Source organism: Haliotis asinina, chromosome 4 (assembly GCF_037392515.1).
Source record: "Haliotis asinina isolate JCU_RB_2024 chromosome 4, JCU_Hal_asi_v2, whole genome shotgun sequence".
Taxonomy (NCBI): domain Eukaryota; kingdom Metazoa; phylum Mollusca; class Gastropoda; order Lepetellida; family Haliotidae; genus Haliotis; species Haliotis asinina.
The window spans coordinates 61,103,287-61,125,352 of record NC_090283.1 but is presented as its reverse complement, the minus strand read 5'-3'; the positions used below and the strand labels follow the sequence as shown (position 1 = coordinate 61,125,352).

The following is a 22,066-nucleotide window of genomic DNA, read 5'->3' as shown; positions in this document are numbered from 1 at the left end:
CTAACTGTTATACAAGCTTTACCATGGCGTCATCGTCGTGTCGGAATCAGACTAACTGTTATGCAAGCTTTACCATGACGTTATCGTCGTGTCGGAATCAGACTAAATGTTATCCAAGCTTTACCATGACGTTATCGTCGTGTCGGAATCAGACTAAATGTTATACAAGCTTCACCAAGGCGTCATCGTCGTGTCGGAATCAGACTAACTGTTATGCAAGCTTTACCATGGCGTTATCGTCGTGTCGGAATCCGACTAACTGTTACACAAGCTTTACCATGGCGTCATCGTCGTGTCGGAATCAGACTAACTGTTATGCAAGCTTTACCATGACGTCATCGTCGTGTTGGAATCAGGCTGTTATACAAGCTTTACCATGACGTTATCGTCGTGTCGGAATCAGACTAAATCTTATACAAGCTTTATGATGACGTCATCGTCGTGTCGGAATGAGACTAGCTGTTGTACAAGCTTTAACATGACGTTGTCGTCGTGTCGGAATCAGACTACATTTACCATGACGTTATCGTCGTGTCGGAATCAGACTAAATGTTATACAAGCTTTGCCATGGCGTTATCGTCGTGTCGGAATCAGACTAAATGTTATACAAGCTTTACCATGGCGTTATCGTCGTGTCGGAATCAGACTAAATGTTATACAAGCTTTACCATGGCGTTATCGTCGTGTCGGAATCAGACTAACTGTTATACAAGCTTTACCATGGCGTTATCGTCGTGTCGGAACCAGGCTAACTGTTATACAAGCTTTACCATGGCGTTATCGTCGTGTCGGAATCAGGCTAACTGTTATACAAGCTTTACCATGACGTTATCGTCGTGTCGGAATCAGACTAAATGTTATACAAGCTTTACCGTGACGTTATCGTCGTGTCGGAATCAGACTAACTGTTATACAAGCTTTACCATGGCGTTATCGTCGTGTCGGAATCAGACTAACTGTTATACAAGCTTTACCATGACGTTATCGTCGTGTCGGAATCAGACTAACTCTTATACAAGCTTTACCATGACGTTATCGTCGTGTTGGAATCAGACTAACTGTTATACAAGCTTTAACATGACGTTGTCGTCGTGTCGGAATTAGACTAGCTTTACCGTGACGTTATCGTCGTGTCGGAATCAGACTAAATGTTATACAAGCTTTACCATGGCCTTATCGTCGTGTCGGAATCAGACTAAATGTTATACAAGCTTTACCATGGCGCTATCGTCGTGTCGGAATCAGGCTAACTGTTATACAAGCTTTACCATGGCGTTATCGTCGTGTCGGAATGAGACTACTGTCAAACAAGCTTTACCATGGCGTTATAGTCGTGTCGGAATGAGACTAACTATAACACAAGCTTTACCATGACGTTATCGTCGTCTCGGAATCAGACTAACTGTTATTCAAGCTTTACCATGACGTTATGGTCGTGTCGGAATCAGACTAACTCTTATACAAGCTTTACCATGACGTTATGGTCGTGTCGGAATCAGACTAACTGTTATACAAGCTTTACCATGGCGTCATCGTCGTGTCGGAATCAGACTAACTGTTATGCAAGCTTTACCATGACGTTATCGTCGTGTCGGAATCAGACTAAATGTTATCCAAGCTTTACCATGACGTTATCGTCGTGTCGGAATCAGACTAAATGTTATACAAGCTTCACCAAGGCGTCATCGTCGTGTCGGAATCAGACTAACTGTTATGCAAGCTTTACCATGGCGTTATCGTCGTGTCGGAATCCGACTAACTGTTACACAAGCTTTACCATGGCGTTATCGTCGTGTCGGAATCAGACGAACTGGTATCCAAGCTTTACCATGACGTTATCGTCGTGTCGGAATCAGACTAAATGTTATACAAGCTTTACCATGGCGTCATCGTCGTGTCGGAATCAGACTAACTGTTATGCAAGCTTTACCATGACGTCATCGTCGTGTTGGAATCAGGCTGTTATACAAGCTTTACCATGACGTTATCGTCGTGTCGGAATCAGACTAAATCTTATACAAGCTTTATGATGACGTCATCGTCGTGTCGGAATGAGACTAGCTGTTGTACAAGCTTTAACATGACGTTGTCGTCGTGTCGGAATCAGACTACATTTACCATGACGTTATCGTCGTGTCGGAATCAGACTAAATGTTATACAAGCTTTGCCATGGCGTTATCGTCGTGTCGGAATCAGACTAAATGTTATACAAGCTTTACCATGGCGTTATCGTCGTGTCGGAATCAGACTAAATGTTATACAAGCTTTACCATGGCGTTATCGTCGTGTCGGAATCAGACTAACTGTTATACAAGCTTTACCATGGCGTTATCGTCGTGTCGGAACCAGGCTAACTGTTATACAAGCTTTACCATGGCGTTATCGTCGTGTCGGAATCAGGCTAACTGTTATACAAGCTTTACCATGACGTTATCGTCGTGTCGGAATCAGACTAAATGTTATACAAGCTTTACCGTGACGTTATCGTCGTGTCGGAATCAGACTAACTGTTATACAAGCTTTACCATGGCGTTATCGTCGTGTCGGAATCAGACTAACTGTTATACAAGCTTTACCATGACGTTATCGTCGTGTCGGAATCAGACTAACTCTTATACAAGCTTTACCATGACGTTATCGTCGTGTTGGAATCAGACTAACTGTTATACAAGCTTTAACATGACGTTGTCGTCGTGTCGGAATTAGACTAGCTTTACCGTGACGTTATCGTCGTGTCGGAATCAGACTAAATGTTATACAAGCTTTACCATGGCCTTATCGTCGTGTCGGAATCAGACTAAATGTTATACAAGCTTTACCATGACGTTGTCGTCGTGTCGGAATCAGACTATCTCTTATACAAGCTTTACCATGGCGTTATCGTCGTGTCGGAATGAGACTACTGTCAAACAAGCTTTACCATGGCGTTATTGTCGTGTCGGAATGAGACTAACTATAACACAAGCTTTACCATGACGTTATCGTCGTCTCGGAATCTGACTATCTGTTATTCAAGCTTTACCATGACGTCATCGTCGTGTCGGAATCAGACTAACTGTTATACAAGCTTTACCATGGCGTCATCGTCGTGTCGGAATCAGACTAACTGTTATGCAAGCTTTACCATGGCGTTATCGTCGTGTCGGAATCAGACTAACTGTTATACAAGCTTTACCATGGCGTTATCGTCGTGTCGGAACCAGGCTAACTGTTATACAAGCTTTACCATGGCGTTATCGTAGTGTCGGAATCAGACTGTTATACAAGCTTTACCATGGCGTTATCGTCGTGTAGGAATCAGACTAACTCTTATAGATATGTACAAGCTTTGTCATGACGTTATCGTCGTGTCGGAATCAGACTATCTCTTATACAAGCTTTATCATGGCGTTATCGTCGTGTCGGAATCAGACTAAATGTTATACAAGCTTTACCATGGCGTTATCGTAGTGTCGGAATCAGACTGTTATACAAGCTTTACCATGGCGTTATCGTCGTGTAGGAATCAGACTAACTCTTATACATATGTACAAGCTTTGTCATGACGTTATCGTCGTGTCGGAATCAGACTATCTCTTATACAAGCTTTACCATGGCGTTATCGTCGTGTCGGAATCAGACTAACTGTTATACAAGCTTTACCATGGCGTTATCGTCGTGTCGGAATCAGACTAACTGTTATACAAGCTTTACCATGGCGCTATCGTCGTGTCGGAATCAGGCTAACTGTTATACAAGCTTTACCATGGCGTTATCGTCGTGTCGGAATGAGACTACTGTCAAACAAGCTTTACCATGGCGTTATAGTCGTGTCGGAATGAGACTAACTATAACACAAGCTTTACCATGACGTTATCGTCGTCTCGGAATCAGACTAACTGTTATTCAAGCTTTACCATGACGTTATGGTCGTGTCGGAATCAGACTAACTCTTATACAAGCTTTACCATGACGTTATGGTCGTGTCGGAATCAGACTAACTGTTATACAAGCTTTACCATGGCGTCATCGTCGTGTCGGAATCAGACTAACTGTTATGCAAGCTTTACCATGACGTTATCGTCGTGTCGGAATCAGACTAAATGTTATCCAAGCTTTACCATGACGTTATCGTCGTGTCGGAATCAGACTAAATGTTATACAAGCTTCACCAAGGCGTCATCGTCGTGTCGGAATCAGACTAACTGTTATGCAAGCTTTACCATGGCGTTATCGTCGTGTCGGAATCCGACTAACTGTTACACAAGCTTTACCATGGCGTCATCGTCGTGTCGGAATCAGACTAACTGTTATGCAAGCTTTACCATGACGTCATCGTCGTGTTGGAATCAGGCTGTTATACAAGCTTTACCATGACGTTATCGTCGTGTCGGAATCAGACTAAATCTTATACAAGCTTTATGATGACGTCATCGTCGTGTCGGAATGAGACTAGCTGTTGTACAAGCTTTAACATGACGTTGTCGTCGTGTCGGAATCAGACTACATTTACCATGACGTTATCGTCGTGTCGGAATCAGACTAAATGTTATACAAGCTTTGCCATGGCGTTATCGTCGTGTCGGAATCAGACTAAATGTTATACAAGCTTTACCATGGCGTTATCGTCGTGTCGGAATCAGACTAAATGTTATACAAGCTTTACCATGGCGTTATCGTCGTGTCGGAATCAGACTAACTGTTATACAAGCTTTACCATGGCGTTATCGTCGTGTCGGAACCAGGCTAACTGTTATACAAGCTTTACCATGGCGTTATCGTCGTGTCGGAATCAGGCTAACTGTTATACAAGCTTTACCATGACGTTATCGTCGTGTCGGAATCAGACTAAATGTTATACAAGCTTTACCGTGACGTTATCGTCGTGTCGGAATCAGACTAACTGTTATACAAGCTTTACCATGGCGTTATCGTCGTGTCGGAATCAGACTAACTGTTATACAAGCTTTACCATGACGTTATCGTCGTGTCGGAATCAGACTAACTCTTATACAAGCTTTACCATGACGTTATCGTCGTGTTGGAATCAGACTAACTGTTATACAAGCTTTAACATGACGTTGTCGTCGTGTCGGAATTAGACTAGCTTTACCGTGACGTTATCGTCGTGTCGGAATCAGACTAAATGTTATACAAGCTTTACCATGGCCTTATCGTCGTGTCGGAATCAGACTAAATGTTATACAAGCTTTACCATGACGTTGTCGTCGTGTCGGAATCAGACTATCTCTTATACAAGCTTTACCATGGCGTTATCGTCGTGTCGGAATGAGACTACTGTCAAACAAGCTTTACCATGGCGTTATTGTCGTGTCGGAATGAGACTAACTATAACACAAGCTTTACCATGACGTTATCGTCGTCTCGGAATCTGACTATCTGTTATTCAAGCTTTACCATGACGTCATCGTCGTGTCGGAATCAGACTAACTGTTATACAAGCTTTACCATGGCGTCATCGTCGTGTCGGAATCAGACTAACTGTTATGCAAGCTTTACCATGGCGTTATCGTCGTGTCGGAATCAGACTAACTGTTATACAAGCTTTACCATGGCGTTATCGTCGTGTCGGAACCAGGCTAACTGTTATACAAGCTTTACCATGGCGTTATCGTAGTGTCGGAATCAGACTGTTATACAAGCTTTACCATGGCGTTATCGTCGTGTAGGAATCAGACTAACTCTTATAGATATGTACAAGCTTTGTCATGACGTTATCGTCGTGTCGGAATCAGACTATCTCTTATACAAGCTTTACCATGGCGTTATCGTCGTGTCGGAATCAGACTAAATGTTATACAAGCTTTACCATGGCGTTATCGTAGTGTCGGAATCAGACTGTTATACAAGCTTTACCATGGCGTTATCGTCGTGTAGGAATCAGACTAACTCTTATACATATGTACAAGCTTTGTCATGACGTTATCGTCGTGTCGGAATCAGACTATCTCTTATACAAGCTTTACCATGGCGTTATCGTCGTGTTGGAATCAGGCTAACTGTTATACAAGCTTTACCATGACGTCATCGTCGTGTCGGAATCAGACTAACTGTTATACAAGCTTTACCGTGACGTTATCGTCGTGTTGGAATCAGACTAAATGTTATACAAGCTTTACCATGGCGTTATCGTCGTGTCGGAAACCGGCTAACTGTTACACAAGCTTTATCATGACGTTATCGTCGTGTCGGAATCAGACTAAATGTTATACAAGCTTTACCGTGACGTTATCGTCGTGTCGGAATCAGACTAAATGTTATACAAGCTTTACCATGGCGTTATCGTCGTGTCGGAATCAGACTAACTGTGATACAAGCTTTACCATGACGTTATCGTCGTGTCGGAATGAGACTAACTGTTATACAAGCTTTACCATGACGTTATCGTCGTGTCGGAATCAGACTAACTGTTATACAAGCTTTAACATGACGTTGTCGTCCTGTCGGAATTAGACTAGCTTTACCGTGACGTTATCGTCGTGTCGGAATCAGACTAAATGTTATACAAGCTTTACCATGGCGTTATCGTCGTGTCGGAATCAGACTAAATGTTATACAAGCTTTACCGTGACGTTATCGTCGTGTCGGAATCAGGCTAACTGTTATACAAGCTTTACCATGACGTTGTCGTCGTGTCGGAATCAGACTAAATGTTATACAAGCTTTACCGTGACGTTATCGTCGTGTCTGAATCAGACTAGATGTTATACAAGCTTTACCGTGACGTTGTCGTCGTGTCGGAATCAGACTAACTGTTATACAAGCTTTACCATGGCGTTGTCGTAGTGTCGGAATCAGACTGTTATACAAGCTTTACCATGGCGTTATCGTCGTGTCGGAATCAGACTAACTGTTATACAAGCTTTACCATGACGTTATCGTCGTGTCGGAATCAGACTAACTGTTATACAAGCTTTACCGTGACGTTATCGTCGTGTCGGAATCAGACTAACGTGCAGTTTACGAAAAAAATTGACAGAAACAAGACAAAACTGTTTGAAGAAAGGTCAAGAATTACCAGAAAGTAGCGAATGAGAAAGTGAGTGTTTTGGATTGAAGCCCGTCTTTCCGAGGAGCTGATGTAGTGTTTGTGTTACACCGCTTTATTACATCACGTCACGTCTCGTCACTATATGGCTGAAATATTGCCGGAGTGACGTTAAATTATGAACTCACTCACTATTATATCACGCAGTGCCCAAAAGCCGTTGAGTGAGTGAGTGAGTGTCGTATAACGCCTTAAACTGTTACAGTAATGCAGGTCTTAGACCTTCTCCAAGATGTTAAATCACACAAACATGGGTATTGAGCTACCAAACCAGGAAACATAACCATGGGATCTAAACCCACGCTAAGGGGTGGTATAACAAGTACATACAGTGTAGTATTTACCTTAATACTCCACGGAGCCAAGGAGACGTTCCACTAAGCTCAGGTTTCAGTTATATGCTGGTGTTCTGCGACCTGAAGTGACCCAGCTGTTGGGTCTCACTGCATGCTTCTGAGTAGATAGGTCGGTGCTAGATAAACACGATGGTGCAATGTGGACCCTTGCTGACGTAATCAGACTTACCGACTTTCAAGAATTTAACATTCACACGTGGATGTCGTCTCGGGGATTGTTTTGGTGTATCTTTAGATCCTGAAGAAGAGGGCCCCTTTGACAAACAAAGACATCGTTTGTGACGTGCATCTTCAGTTGCCGAATGTTTGTTTGTTTCATGTATTGTTTTACGCCGCACTTGGCAATATTCATGCCTGGACCAGAAAATTCAGTGATCAACATCGATCTACGCCTGATACCATGACATGCGTGTGCCTAGTCAGCTAGCCTGACCACACGATCCCGTTAGTTGTCTCTTTCGTCAAACATGGGTTGCTGAAGATCATTTCTGAACCGGATCTTCATAGCTGCGGAATGAGGCATGTGCCTTTTACATAATTTTCTTTTAGATGTCAAAACAAATATGGAATCCAAGAAGGGACACTGTCCCTTTATCCCATTGTTGCACTGTCGCCCTCTCAATAACAAGCAAAAAGAACCAAAATTAACCAAAGTACGACAATGCGGCAAACATTTTTTCTATTCATCCAATTGGCGTCATACGACAATGCGGCAGCTTCGTGGTCAAAATATGTCCCGTTGTCTTGGGTTCCATGAAGAAAAGCAGAGGCGTGGTGAGAAGTGTTCTTGTGTATAAACGAAATGAAATCCTCACAGCAAGGACAAGTATTTTGGAGAAGAGTCATGTGGATTTGTAACATGATGTAAGATACTGTCTATTGTTGGAAAATAAATGAATATGAGAGTATATCTGTATTAGTTGTCTGTGTATAAATAGAGGTTTACTCATCTCATTGAGATCAAACAGAAACTGTTTTCTAGAATTATGTCTATATACATGTTAAAACATTACGAATTTTTAAGGTCCATATTAACATTTCAAGACGTTGAGGAAATTCGACAAGACATCTTAGACACGAACAGATTCTTGCCGGCAATGGTATTAGAAGTAAGAATGAAGATTTATGGATATCAACTTCTTTATTATGAGAACACACCGTTTCGGAGTTAATGCTTACTCCTTCATCAGGTGATTGAGCATGGGATACAGAGCTATATTTATATGTACAGGTAAAGCAATAACAAAGTAACAAGTGGAATGAGTTCACAAAAGCTGGAAGTCAGTATAAACAAGCACTGATAGGGAGCCGACAATGATGGAAGCCAATGGTAAGATTATGTTTACATTACACATTGGGGATTAAGGACGATGTACATGATTGGGGATTAAGATGGAAGCCAATGGTGATGACATACACATGATGGGATGAGGATTAAGGCTGATGTACATGATAGGGATGATGATAAGGATGTACACGGTGGATTGGCTATATATGTAAACACTAATGAATTACATAGATGGAATGTACACAGATAGATGAGATTAATTTATCAACAAGTCCCAGGCACTTGGTAGGTACACTCCTTGGTCACGGTTGATTGCTGGTTTCTGTCTCCGGATCTCGATGGCCTCTCGATCGTAGTTTCCTTTGGCGCCAGTTGTTGTTGTTGGTAGATAGTATCATAGTGCCCTCCCATCGAATTGAATGTTCAGGGTTCTTGAGAATGTGTTCAGAGATGGCCGATTTCAGGTCGAGTTTGCTGACGGAGGTCTGGTGTTCTTTCATTCTGGTGGTCTCAGCGTTTCTCCAATGTATAGGTTGCCACAGTTGCAAGGGATCTGGTAGATGCATCCTCTCGGGTTAGGGTGTTGACAGCTGGGTCCTTTACCGTTGGCTTTTAGGTGGGTCTTGATGGTCTAGCCACTGGAGAAGGTGACATTGATACCGGCTTTGGTCTTGATGGTTACTCTGATGGGTGATGGAGAAAGCCTGAGGCGGGGTTCTCGGTCCTTGAGGGTCTTGTTGATGGTGGCTGTGACGAGTTGGGCAGGGTAACCGTTGAGTGTAGTGAATGTCTTTCTGAGGTGGTCCAGTTCACTGTTTAGGGCATCAGGATGGCAGAGGGCTTTGGGACGTCTGGTAAGGGTGGCGATGATAGCTTGCTTGATCTGAGGATGGTGGTGGGAGTTTTAGTGGATGTACTATTCGGTGTGCGTCGTCTGTGGTGTGGAGGGATACATCAAAGAAAGGCAGGTGTTGGTTGGTTTCAGTCTCCATGGTGAGCTTGATTCTTGGATGTTGGTCTTTGAGTTGGTTGAGGAACTCGCTGGGGTCGTTGTCATTGGTGATGGCGGTGAAGGTGTCGTCGACTTTGCGGTACCAACAGAGGTGCTGGAACGAAGCTGTGGAGAGGGCTGCTTCCTCGAAGGAGGTCATGAAGATTTCTGTGATGAGAGGAGAAAGGGGTGAGCCCGTGGGGAGACCGTGGATCTGCTGCGAAGGATGTCCAGGGCTTCTTCTAGTGGGATGTTGGTAAAGAGGTCCACGACGTCGTAGCTGACCATGGTGCCTGTGAGGTTGGATTCTTTCAGCTGGTTGACGAAAGATGAAGAGTCGCTGATGTAGGACTTGCCATCTTTGCCAAATGGGGCGAGGAGATGTGAGAGGAAGTGTGTGGTGTTGTAGAAACCTGAACCTCTTGAGCAGACTAGGATCCGGGCTTTGGGCGGGTTCTTGTGAATCTTGATGATAGCTCTTCCGTATGGGGCTTGGGAGTTGGTAGGGTTCAGCTGGTTGAACATGATGTCGTTGATTTCTCTCTTCTCATGGAAGTCCTTCAGGGTTTTCTTGTGTTGTCTTTCCATTCTGGCTGTCGGATCTTTCTCGATGTTGAGGTATGTGGTGGAGTCTGAGAGACTGTTGTTGACGAACTGGAGGAATTCCGGGGTGTCCATGATGACTGCTGCTTTTCCCTTGTCAGCTTCGGTGATAGTGATGCTGTCATCCTTCTTGAGTTCGGTGATGGCCTGTCTCTCTTGGTGCGTGAGGTTGGAGCGGGGTTTGGGAGCGTTCTTGATGGTGTCTATGATTTGGTGTCGGAGGTAGTCTACGTTGCCATTGGGAACCAGTTGTTGGAGTCCACTTTCCATGCTGGTGATGAAGGCATCTGATGATGGAACATGGGAATGTGTATCCCGGGATGTTGATGAGATACAAATACATCAGTGGGTCCATAACACTTTATTCATGATAGAATTGGTATACAACTACATGATGTTGTAACAAGGGCTAGGCGCATTTAGGGAGGCGATGGTCAACCAACCTGCCTAGCCGCTGTCCGATTTTGACCCTATAAAAACACCTATTCCAAATATAATCCATTGCCAGGGGACTGTTCTAAAACTAGATGCAATAGAATGCCAGTGAGAGGCTTTTACAGAAAAATATGCCACTTTGTTAACTTGTTTTCAGTGATCATGAAAAGTCACCTTTGTGACATTTGAGTTGACAACGGCGACGAAGACGGGGATGTTGATGATGATGATGTAATATTCTTCACCCTGACGAAATGCTTTTATATATTTAACAGAACCCCATGTTTAAACACAGTTAAGCTGCCAATTAAGCTGTGAATTAAAAACGAATTCCCTGAGGATCAATCACGTTGCAAGTACGGACTCGATTGCCTACACTTCATTTAAATTCCTTGGATTTTTCATTTCCGGTTGTATGAAATGCTGTTGATGGTCTCTTGTATTTTCCACCACTCCGAGTACTAATATCAAAAGTCAACAAGTTTCATCATCAAAAATCCTCGAACGGTATAGCTCAGATGCCCACGTAAAATCACTACATTTACACAGAGAGAGAGAGAGAAAGAGGGAGAGCGAGAGAGAGAGAGAGAGAGAGAGAGAGAGAGAGAGAGAGAGAGAATATCTTACATTTGACAAAACAAATTACAGTTCAGGTAAGATATTGCTTCTAAGCAAACGAGCATGTTTTACACATGGGCAAGATTAACTTTTACATTTTTATCTTTGGAGGACACGTCTCAAAAGCCCAATGGACGTGGTGCGAAGTAGGACCTTTACATCTGTACGAAGTAAGGAAGTAAGAGCATTACAACAACCAAACCTGTTGATGATCAAGTGAGTGAGTAAAGGTTCATATAGCAACGTTCCAGCAATATCACACAGCGGGACACCTATGTGGGGAATCCAACCGGGTAAACTGGAGTGACGAGTCAACGCTTTAACCACCAGGCTACCCATGCTCTGAGTTAATGAGTTGGTGTACTCAAAGGGCTCAGGGAACATAAACAAACATCGAGGGTACATCAACTCATTGACGTTAAACAGCAATCAGGAATGACCCGTGAAGGTTCTGGGTAGAAGAGGCCTTCAGCAACCCATGCTTGTCAGAAAAGGCGACTATGCTTGTCGTAATAGGCGATTAACGGTATCGGTTGGTCAGGCTCGCTGACTTGGTTGACACATGTCATGGGTTCCCAATTGCGCAGATCGATGCTCACGCTGTTGATCACTGGATTGTCTGGTCCAAACTCTATTACTTACAGAGTGCTGCCATATAGCTGGAATATGGCTGAGTGCGGCGTAAAACTAAACTCACTCACTCACTCACTCAACAAACATGAATGCCCTGTACATGAAGGAACCCACGAATCCTTTGGTAAATGATCAGATGTTGGCCATATAAATACGTGCAAACACCTAATTGCTGGTTCAGCAACGCGCAGCAAACTTGGACAAAGTACAGTGACTATGTGTCCCAGTCCTCTCAGCTGTGAATATACGAATTCACGTTCTTCGTTAGGATGGGCAAGCCACAATAACTCGGTGCACCTAGTGGGTGCAAGGGTTGTATGTTCCTCGGGGAGTTGGGATTGATCGACATCCAGTGATCGAGGAGAAAATACCAACACCTTGAGCATGTACTAGTTGCGTGGATATGTGTGCTATGTGAATATCCTTTAATATAAAGAAAACGAATAATAAAAGAATCATTCGGTTATGTGAATCTCCCAGTCAAATAGTGCATGAAGCTATGCGAAATGCACAAACTGCTAATGCAATGCGAAGCCTGTGTAGGCTGGGAAAGAGTTTCTGCTGCAACAGGCGATCTCACCACTACGACGATAGAATCTCGCAAGCTTGGACATGCATGGGCTTACCCAGTCGAAAAGGTAACACTGCTTTGTGCACGTGCAGGAGATCACCCTGCGATCTCGCCACTACAACAATAGTGCGTGAGTGAGTTTAGTTTTACCCCGCACTCAGCAATTTACCAGTTATATCCAGCCGGTCTGTTAATAACCAAGCCTGGACCAGACAATCCCGCTAGTGGCGTCTTACGGCAAGCATGGGTTACTGAAGATCAGTTAAGTCTAACCCGGATCTTCACGTGTACTACGACGATAACATATTATAGACATTCATAGACTTAAACAGTCGTAGAACTAATTTTAACATTGCTTTGTGCATGTGCACCTTGACTGAACAATTATAACACCAACATTCTGCTATGATCTTACATCGTGTTACATGTACTTCTAAACAGCAGAAACCCGAAAACGGCCAAAGTAATTCATTGCTCAAAAGACGTAAAGACCTCAGTCTTCTAGACGGTTGGAAAAAGGATTGCTTTGAACACCTGAGATGGAAAGGTAGATTTGCATCGAACCTGGAGTGAGAAAATATTATGAATGCCCATATGTTAAAGCTCACAGGTTGGCACCACTGGTAGTTCAACACTGGGCACACAAGGAATACATGCTTAGACACATTACGTGCGCTTCGATCATTATATATGTGAATGTTTAGAGTTAGTTGCCCTTTGATGATCCACCAATGATAATGCGTGATTGGAAATCACGCTCTTGACAGCGAAAGTTGTTTGAAAATGGCGTCGTCAATAGAGTGACGGCAACCACTTAGCGTGATGGAGTAGCTTACACACAAACCATGTAGTTGGATAACTTATCAACGTGCATTTGTCAGCGGTGAATGGTTAGGACGTACCTTTTAATTATCATGCAGAAGAATTAATCGAGAAGAAAGACCAAACCTAGCCGTACAATTTCATCTTAAACCAACAGGTGCGTGTTCAGACATCATCAAAAGTGTTGAGAGTAGACTACTGCGGAAGTGCTTGTGTTGGGCAATCATATCTGTGCCTTTTGCAAATGCTTTAACGTTTGTTTTTTGTTTTTTTATGACATTTTTGTTTCAGGAAATGTCTTAAGCAGCTTTAATGCAGTGTGTTATTCTTATCTGGCACAAATTTCAAACAAAGTTTAAACACAAGATTAAATTCGCAGATACTCAATGTAGAACAGTTTATTTAACAGCCACTGCTGCATCTGTTAAAGTTTAGATATTAATTAAACTAATTCTTCTTTATAACAGTCTAGCCTGTTTATATCCTATTTTCAATAAACTTTATGATTTATATATATAAATTATAAATCTTTATGATTTATAAACCCTTGTGTTATGGGACACTGAAGAACATCAGAGAGTGTCTCAATTATTGCATTAACAATTGTAAAGCATGTTGCTATCTTTATCCCAACACAGCGGTAAAGATGTTGTGTATCTGTGTACATGTATATTACCAGGGAACCTATATAGAGAGGGAGAAGAAACTCCTCGAAAAGCCGCTGAACGTATGTCTCGGGTCGTTACGTAACCAGTGTAGCCAATATTGTTGCAGCGTAGTATTTAAGATTGAGCCCGGTCTATTTTCAGCAGCTGATTAAGTTCGCTGTGTGTTGACTGACAACTGAAATCCTACATGTAGAAGATAGGTTAACTGTTTTGTCACTTCAGTTTAAATCAAATAATTGGTATTAGTGTCCGTATTAGGACAGTAGATCTGTAGTAAAGTTTCAAGTCAGTAAGTTATAGCTCACTGGCTTCTATTCTCGATTCACCGCGAAGATAGACTAAATTGTGCCGATAAAAACTTCTTTCACACGTTCATTAAATTTTTAGAAGGAGAGCATACCCTTAGTGGAAATGTATTTGCAAGTAATAGTGACAGCTTTATGACTTAAAAATTGTTAGGATGTAACTGAGGTGTGTGAAAAATATGACATTTCGCCTTTGAAATGCTATACACCGTTGTTTGAGTATTCCTAGTTACTTCCTCAAAAACATCTTTCACATACACCTTTAATTCATATGAGGGGAATATACTATCAGGTGAAATTTGTTTGCAAGTAATAGTGATAGTGTCATAATCTAAAAAACAATATGTTAGGGTGTTTTTGAGGTGTGTGAAAAATGTGACATGTCGCCAATCTGTTCTGATCCGCCATTGAAATGTTATATGCCATTGTTTGAGTGTTTCCAGTTATTATGTCAAAAACATCTTTCACGTACACCTTTCATTCTTATGAGGGGAATATACTATCAAGTGAAACGTGTTTGCAAGTAATAGTGATAGTTCCATGATCTAAAACAAAATGTTAGGGTGTATGTGAGGTATGTGAAAAAGATGACATATTGCTGATCTGATCTGATTCGCCATTGATGCATGAGGGTTATAGTTCCATAACTTCTTTCTTTCTTGTTGATCTTATTATTTGACAAAACTGGAAAGGTGTTTTAGAACGCTTTGTGGGAGTTTTACACTTTATTTTTTAGAGCTGTGTGACAGTGTCAGTTAACATTTTGTTAATGTCCATTCCATTCCCCACATGCAATAAGATATCTGAATTAATTATTAATGTAAACAGAAATGTTTCAAAGTAGATTTTTTTAAAGGACAGCTGATGTTAGCACTTGTTCTCGTGATACTTTTGCGTTCTTTAACATGTTTTGGGAGGGAAGGCTGCGGTGTATCATTTAGTCTTTCTTTCATTCACATATGTACTTCTTTCTTTTATTCTTTTTCTTTATTTCATTCATTCATTCACATAATTCTTGCTCTTCATTCCTTCTGTAGTTCATTCATTTATTCATTCATTGTAAAATTCCGACTGATACAATAAACTGGCTGAAGTTCTGTTAAACCAGGGATAATGTATGACGTATATACTCAATATAGTCTCCCTGGTTAAACACAACTGAAGTGGTACTGGGAACGAGCCAAGTCACTGTGTTCGTGGGAGCATGACGAGGCACACGTTAATTAGTACAAATGGTAAAGAAAGCAAGCAAGTGACCTATCCCTGTTGTAGATTATCCCTGACATTACACAAATATCTATGTGAAAACACAATTTCTATTATAATTATGTCTGTTGCATACAAGTATGCTTGAAATTTTGTGAATACTCAATAAGTTTGATTTTACATAAGTACACACAAAAGTGTCAAATCTCCCCTTAGAGGTTACTGAAGAAAGCTAAAATAACTGGGAGAGGTTCTATTTCTGTACCATTACTTGGCAACTTGCAGTCTTCCTTATTGATTCTCATATTACTGATCAAATATATAAATAGAAAAAGTGTATACCAACATTTGAAATTTATTAGTTTTTACCTTTTTTGGAAAATGGCAAAATACCCCATTAGGTACAATTTATTTGCTTGCTGAGGAAAATGAGGATTCCCAAATGATATGAACACAAGCACGTACACAACTCAATAACCCAAAACATTATCTGTAGCTTGATCCAACCACAAGTGGTTAGGAGTTTTCTCTGTACATGTGATGCTACATCTGTTGTTGAGCACGGCCATCTTAACCTGTGAAGATCCAGGTTTGAAGTGATCTTCAGTAATCCATGCTTGTCATAAGCAAGACTAACAGGATCAAGTGGGATTAAAATGACAATGGTTGACACATATCATTGTATTCCACATTGAGTAAATTAATGCTGGTGCTGTTGATCACTGGATGGTCCGATCCAGACTTTGTTGTTTAAAGACTGCTGGAACATTGCTTAGTACGACGTAGCACTAAGATATGGTACCCAGTTTCCTCTTATTGATAAGATATGGACAAATAAGTTAATAAGTGAGATCAAGCAATTAAAGTTGTTCTGTGCAGTACTGGTAACAAAAAGCTTATGCAAGTGGTATTTAGCTATACAATAAGCTTGTTCATGAGAAGGTATTACTGAATGTGCAGATGAGATTGTGTGACCAAGGGGATTTTCTTACAACCTAAATGCCTTGGCCTGGCAAATAGGAAAACGATAGTGATGATGTGAAAAACTGGATAGCTTAAAAAGTGCATAGATTCTAGTCGGCGGTGGGGTGGCCTTGTTGTTAGTGTGCTTACTCATCATTTCTCCTGTCCATGAAGAGATGCTGTGTTGCCACTGGCTGCCTGAGTTCTGACACTCTCTTTCAATTTCGTCTGTTCCAACAGGTTTATCATTCTGAATTTCCTGTTGGAAAGGGGAAGGTAGGGTAGCTTGATGGTTAAGGATCCGCTCATCATACTGAAGGCCCAGGTTCTACTCCTCACGTGGGCACAATGTGTGAAGCACCCATTTCTGGTGTCCCCTGGCCATGATATTGCTGGAGTAATGCTAAAGGCGTCATAAAAGTAAAACTCACAAAGGTATATAGGTTAGAAAATGGAATTTCTTTGAGTCAAATTTGAAATTTTTACTGCAATCTACTGAAGACTTGGGAGTGACTATCAGACCTGGGTAAATCCCTGGTAACCATGGCAACTGTGTTTCAGCCATCATGGATCCGGTGGACAAGATGATAATCCAACAGAACAAGATCAACAAGATTCAGAGTCAGATCGAGAAGGTGGAACAGCAGATGATGGAGCAGTCGTCCATCCTGGGTCACATCGAACATCTACATGATGTGGAGGAGGAGAGGGCACAGCGCATCATGGTGGGAGAATATTTGCCGAATTATGATGTTTATCGCATAGTTTAAAATATAGGTAAAATATTTTAGTAAAACGTATAGTCCAGAATGGCTTATCTGTTTTAAGTACATTGTGATGGAGTTCAAGGACAAGTATTATTCTTTATGTCAGGAAGAAAGATGCTGTCACACGTATACTATCATGATTGTCATTAAGAGAGAAATTTATAGATCTTATTTCAACAGGAAAATGCCAAAGTCTTTTAGGGCATAGCCACTGTTATTGATACCCCCAATCCTTGACTGAACTCTTTCCAGGAGTAGAAGTTAGAAATAAATACCTACCTTGAATAAGAAGTCATTTAACATGCTTAAACAACTATGAATAACTTATGCTAGCTTTCCATTAATAAAATACTAAATGTCGGCATCAAATTGAAGATGTGGTCAAATATGTTCCTGAAGAAAGTGAGCAGCTGTATGCTTATGGGTTCCACCAAAGTTGTAAAGGTCTGAGACCTATATTCCTCCAGCAGAACCCCACTTAAACTACATATCTGGGTAAAATACCCCTGCAAAATTTCCCATTATGTATAGGAGAAAAAACGCCTCCGAAGTTTTGGTAGAGAATGTAAACCTTCGGGGGTCGGGAAATCCCTCGGGGAGTAGCCCCGAGGGATTTCCCGACCCCCGAAGGTTTACATTCTCTACCAAAACTTCGGAGGCGTTTTTTCTCCTATACTTATAAACCGTCATTTTAAATATTGCGTTATAAGGAATTAGGACCTCACTATACCGCGAACATTCGGAATGACAGCAATGTCGCAACTCTAATGCACAAGTTAGAAAACGCACGGGATTTTCACGCAGTGCACGTGTTTTTTGTGAGTGAGTCAGTTATATACCACGTGGTTACTTGAATCCGCTCATTGCTAACCATGGCAAACCAGAGCGAAGACGAAATGTTTTTAACACAGTCGCAGTTTAAGAAAGATGATGACAATGCTGCTGCTGCTGCTGCTGCTGCTGCTGCTGCTGCTGCTGATGATGATGATGATGATGATTTTCTGTTCCGTTTCGCGGCACCTTTGACTGAGGAAGATATTGAAAGGAAATTATCTCGATGTGTTCCAAGAACGACAAGGTACAAAAATGATTGGGCGAAAGGAGTATTCAGGCGATGGCAAGAAGAGCGTCGGACGAGGTCAATGGATGCAAACATCGCGCTGTCGTCGTCCGTCTTGACTGAAGACTTGCTGGATATGACTGCTAAAGATATAAATACAGCCCTAAAGTATTTCCTATTCGAGGCGAGGAAAGTGGACGGGACTTGCTACCCAGCTGTTACTGTGTATGGGCTATTCACGGCAATAGCGTCACACTTGAAAGCTAACAAATCTCCTTACAATCTGATGGAAGGCGAAGAGTTCCAGGACAGCAGACAGGCACTGGACGCATGCATGCGTGAGAGGTCCACAGCTGGTCTTGGAGCAGACGTGAGAAAACCTACAGAGGTGATAACTCGAGACGAGGAGAACACTATGTGGGAGAAGGGGGCTCTTGGAGAAGGCACGCCGCAAAAACTCCTGGACACAGTCCTCTACTTAACTGGTGAGTTGCATTTTGCATTTGATTTCCCTGTCGAAAAGTCGGATATTAGCAATTTTGGCATTTACAATCAAACCTTCACATCGAAAATAAATGTGATTAACTGGAACAAAATGCCCGACTTCACTTTGAGGCAAACCAAACCAAACAAAGTTTGGATGGATATTTTGAATCCCGTGTTAAGACCAAAATAGATAAACATTATATAATTGTGTACGGAATTTTATTTTCCAGGACTTAACTTCGCCTTGAGAGGTGGAAAGGAACATCGGAGTTTAAGACTACACCAACAACCTCAGATTACAGGCCCACATACAGACCAGAACGGCCGCAGGTACCTGCAGTATGTGGAAGACGTCTCTAAGACAAATGCCGGGGGAGTGAAAGACAGGAAACTGCAGAAGAAAAAGGTGCGAGCGTATGAAAATACCAAGAACCCGGAACGATGTTATGTGCGCCTTTTCATGAAGTACAAGTCACTTTGGTATGTATTAGATGTTTTCTGATACATTTCTGATACATGTTATACATTCTTTAGATATACCACTCATTTAATCACATCATGCGGGTGACTTGACCCATACTGCATGTAAATTGTCTTATAATTTTACTCCCTGATGATGATTGCACGCATTGGTTTAGGGGCATATAAATGACAAATGCAAACATTTCATACTTAATTGATTCTATGTCAACACAATTTAACTTTCCAGCCTACCATCTTCAACTCGAGCAAATGCGTTTTACTTCACCCCGATGAAGAAACCTAAGGATGGAAAATGGTACCTAGAGTCGCCCATGGGCCACAACACAATCCAGACAACGGTGAAGAGAATATGTGCTGAAGCCGGAATTGAAGGAAGGAAAACGAACCACTCGCTCAGATGCACTGCTGCTACCCGTCTCTACGAGGCAAACATAAGCGAGCAACAGATTTGTGAACAAACTGGTATGTAACTCAATGAATATCTGCAAAACACGAATGAAACTTGAAGTGACTGGGCCAAATTGCAATTTGGCGATTTTAAATGCTAGAACTTGTGATGTCAACATGTGTTATGGTTAACATGCCAAGATCCGGGTTCGAATCCCAATGATGGCCCCAAGCAAAGCGATTACAATATCATATAAATTGCTTTTCAAACGGTTATGTACAATTTGAAATGACTTATCAAGATGAATTCTTTTATTGTAGGTCACAAAAGCGAGGCAGTGAGGGTTTACAAGAGAACCAGTGATCAACAACAAGCAATGGCGTCAGATGTTCTCTCATGTTCAGCTCCAAAGAAAACTCAGACGTCTGCGACAGTGTCGGTTCCTACTTCAGAGGGAGATTCCGGTACAACACAAACTGTCGCTCACGGAAGTGTTACAATGACGTTCAATTTCAATTAAAACACTGTTGTCAGAGTTTTTGTTTTTCCTTTCCTGTGAATGCAGATTTCGGTGGCTGATCGCTCCAAACCGGTACTTTCGGGACGAGGGTTTACTCCTAGTAAAACCTGGGAATAGGTTTTACTTAAATCTAGTTAAACCTATTCCCAGGTTTTACATTGGGAGTAAAACCTCTTACCGGGTATTGGTGCAAGTAGAAAGGATAATGACCATTAAAGGCAGTGATCAGAATTAGGTTTATAAGCATTGGAAAATTATTATTGCATACCAGTTACGCATTTGTAATGTTAAATACGCAAAAAGCTTAATACATATGCGTAGGGAATACATTAATGAAAATTGCTTGCGCAGTGAAAAAGACATCAGTTGCTATTAAGTTGTACTGTTAGTGTAAGATGAGTGTTTTATAAAGTCATTCCCGTTAAAGCTGAGTTGGTTTTGCTTAGGTATGACATAAAACAGTATATACCTGTTTAGTAAACTTACTCAGTGGTATACATATTATATTTAAGTGATTAAAATCAATAAAATAATCACATATTTGAAAGCAACAGAAAATAAAATACCCACTCAACATGCACGATACCCACTGTGAAAAATACAGTGGGTACAGTACCCGCTTGAGCTGAATCTTATCTGGATCTCTGCTCCAGGTTTTCCTCTCAAATTCATCAGATTTGTTGCGACTTGGTACACTTTTCTAAGCTGTGTGCTACTCTCCTTCATACATCAGCACCCTCTCCGTTTGTGTTTCCATCTGTCATTACAAGTGTGTCTCTCCTCACAGCATCGTCTGGGCAAGAGGAACTATGTGCTGAACAATGAGATGGAGAGACTCTATGGGAAACAGAACACCAGGAGATTCAGTAAGTCATACTATGGTTGTTGGAGAGGAACTGAGTGTTTTTTAAAATTTGTGTCACATTTTGTTAAAGACACGAAACCTTACATGTTTGTGTCTTGTGGTCTCTGGCATTGTGTCATGACCTGTAAATCATACATGTTTATGTTGTTTGTTTCCTGGCGTTGTGTTATGACCCATAAACCATACATATTTGTGTCGTTTGTTTCCTGGCATTGTGTTATGACCCTTAAACCATACATATTTGTGTTGTTTGTTTCCTGGCATTGTGTTATGACCCATAAACCATACATATTTGTGTTGCTTGATCTGTAGAATGGCAGTGAGAACCTGTAAACTAGATATCGTTTTTTTTGTTTGGCTTGAAATCACCAATTTGTAAGTTTGACTGAAAAATTGTTCTTGTCTGTAACTTAATGATGAAAGTATTTAAGATTATGTCTTATTAAGATAATGTTTGGTCTGTGTTCTAATGTCGTGGCTGTTCTTCAGGTGACACTCCTCTGGCATCAGGGACAATGAATGACATTATGTATCATCGCACGAAGGAGCACTCCCTCGCACAGCAGGAGGCCTCACTGAAAATACAGTGAGTTTAATTTACAAATACATTAAAAAAAAATTTCAGACTGACTCTGAAGACATGTTTGATCTCCTGTGAAGTTACATGTATTACAGATATACTCAGAGGATGGCTCTTAAGTCTGTGTGAATGTGTCTCACAGGCAGCCTCTTAGAATATCTGAATGGTCTTTTAGAACGTCTATTTTAGTGCTTGTGAATGTCTATGTGTAAGTATGTGTCCTACCGATGCCTTCTTGGAATGTCTATTTTTAGGGATGTCACAGTACACGAGTTTCATGAATCGATACATATCACGATACCCATGTCACGATTCAATACTTATCATGATACGCATTTTTGCAGCATTTTTGTGTAAATTTAGTTACATTTCGAAGATGAATATTTCATATTTTATGAGTGTCCATGA

The 22,066-nt window shown here is 41.5% G+C and overlaps 1 protein-coding gene and 1 pseudogene across 1 annotated transcript; one reads left to right on the top strand and one right to left on the bottom strand.

Annotated features, from left to right (window-relative positions):
* Positions 1 to 9,518: 9,518 nt before the first annotated feature.
* On the bottom strand, positions 9,519 to 10,558 carry LOC137281068 (uncharacterized). Its single transcript, XM_067812210.1, has 2 exons — positions 10,042 to 10,558; positions 9,519 to 9,853 (listed from the first exon to the last, which is right to left on the bottom strand). The coding sequence occupies exons 1-2, from the start codon at positions 10,556 to 10,558 to the stop codon at positions 9,519 to 9,521; spliced, it is 852 nt and encodes a 283-aa protein (XP_067668311.1).
* A 2,731-nt stretch (positions 10,559 to 13,289) lies between these two features.
* Positions 13,290 to 22,066, top strand: part of LOC137281066 (uncharacterized) — a 51,671-nt pseudogene continuing 42,894 nt past the window's right edge.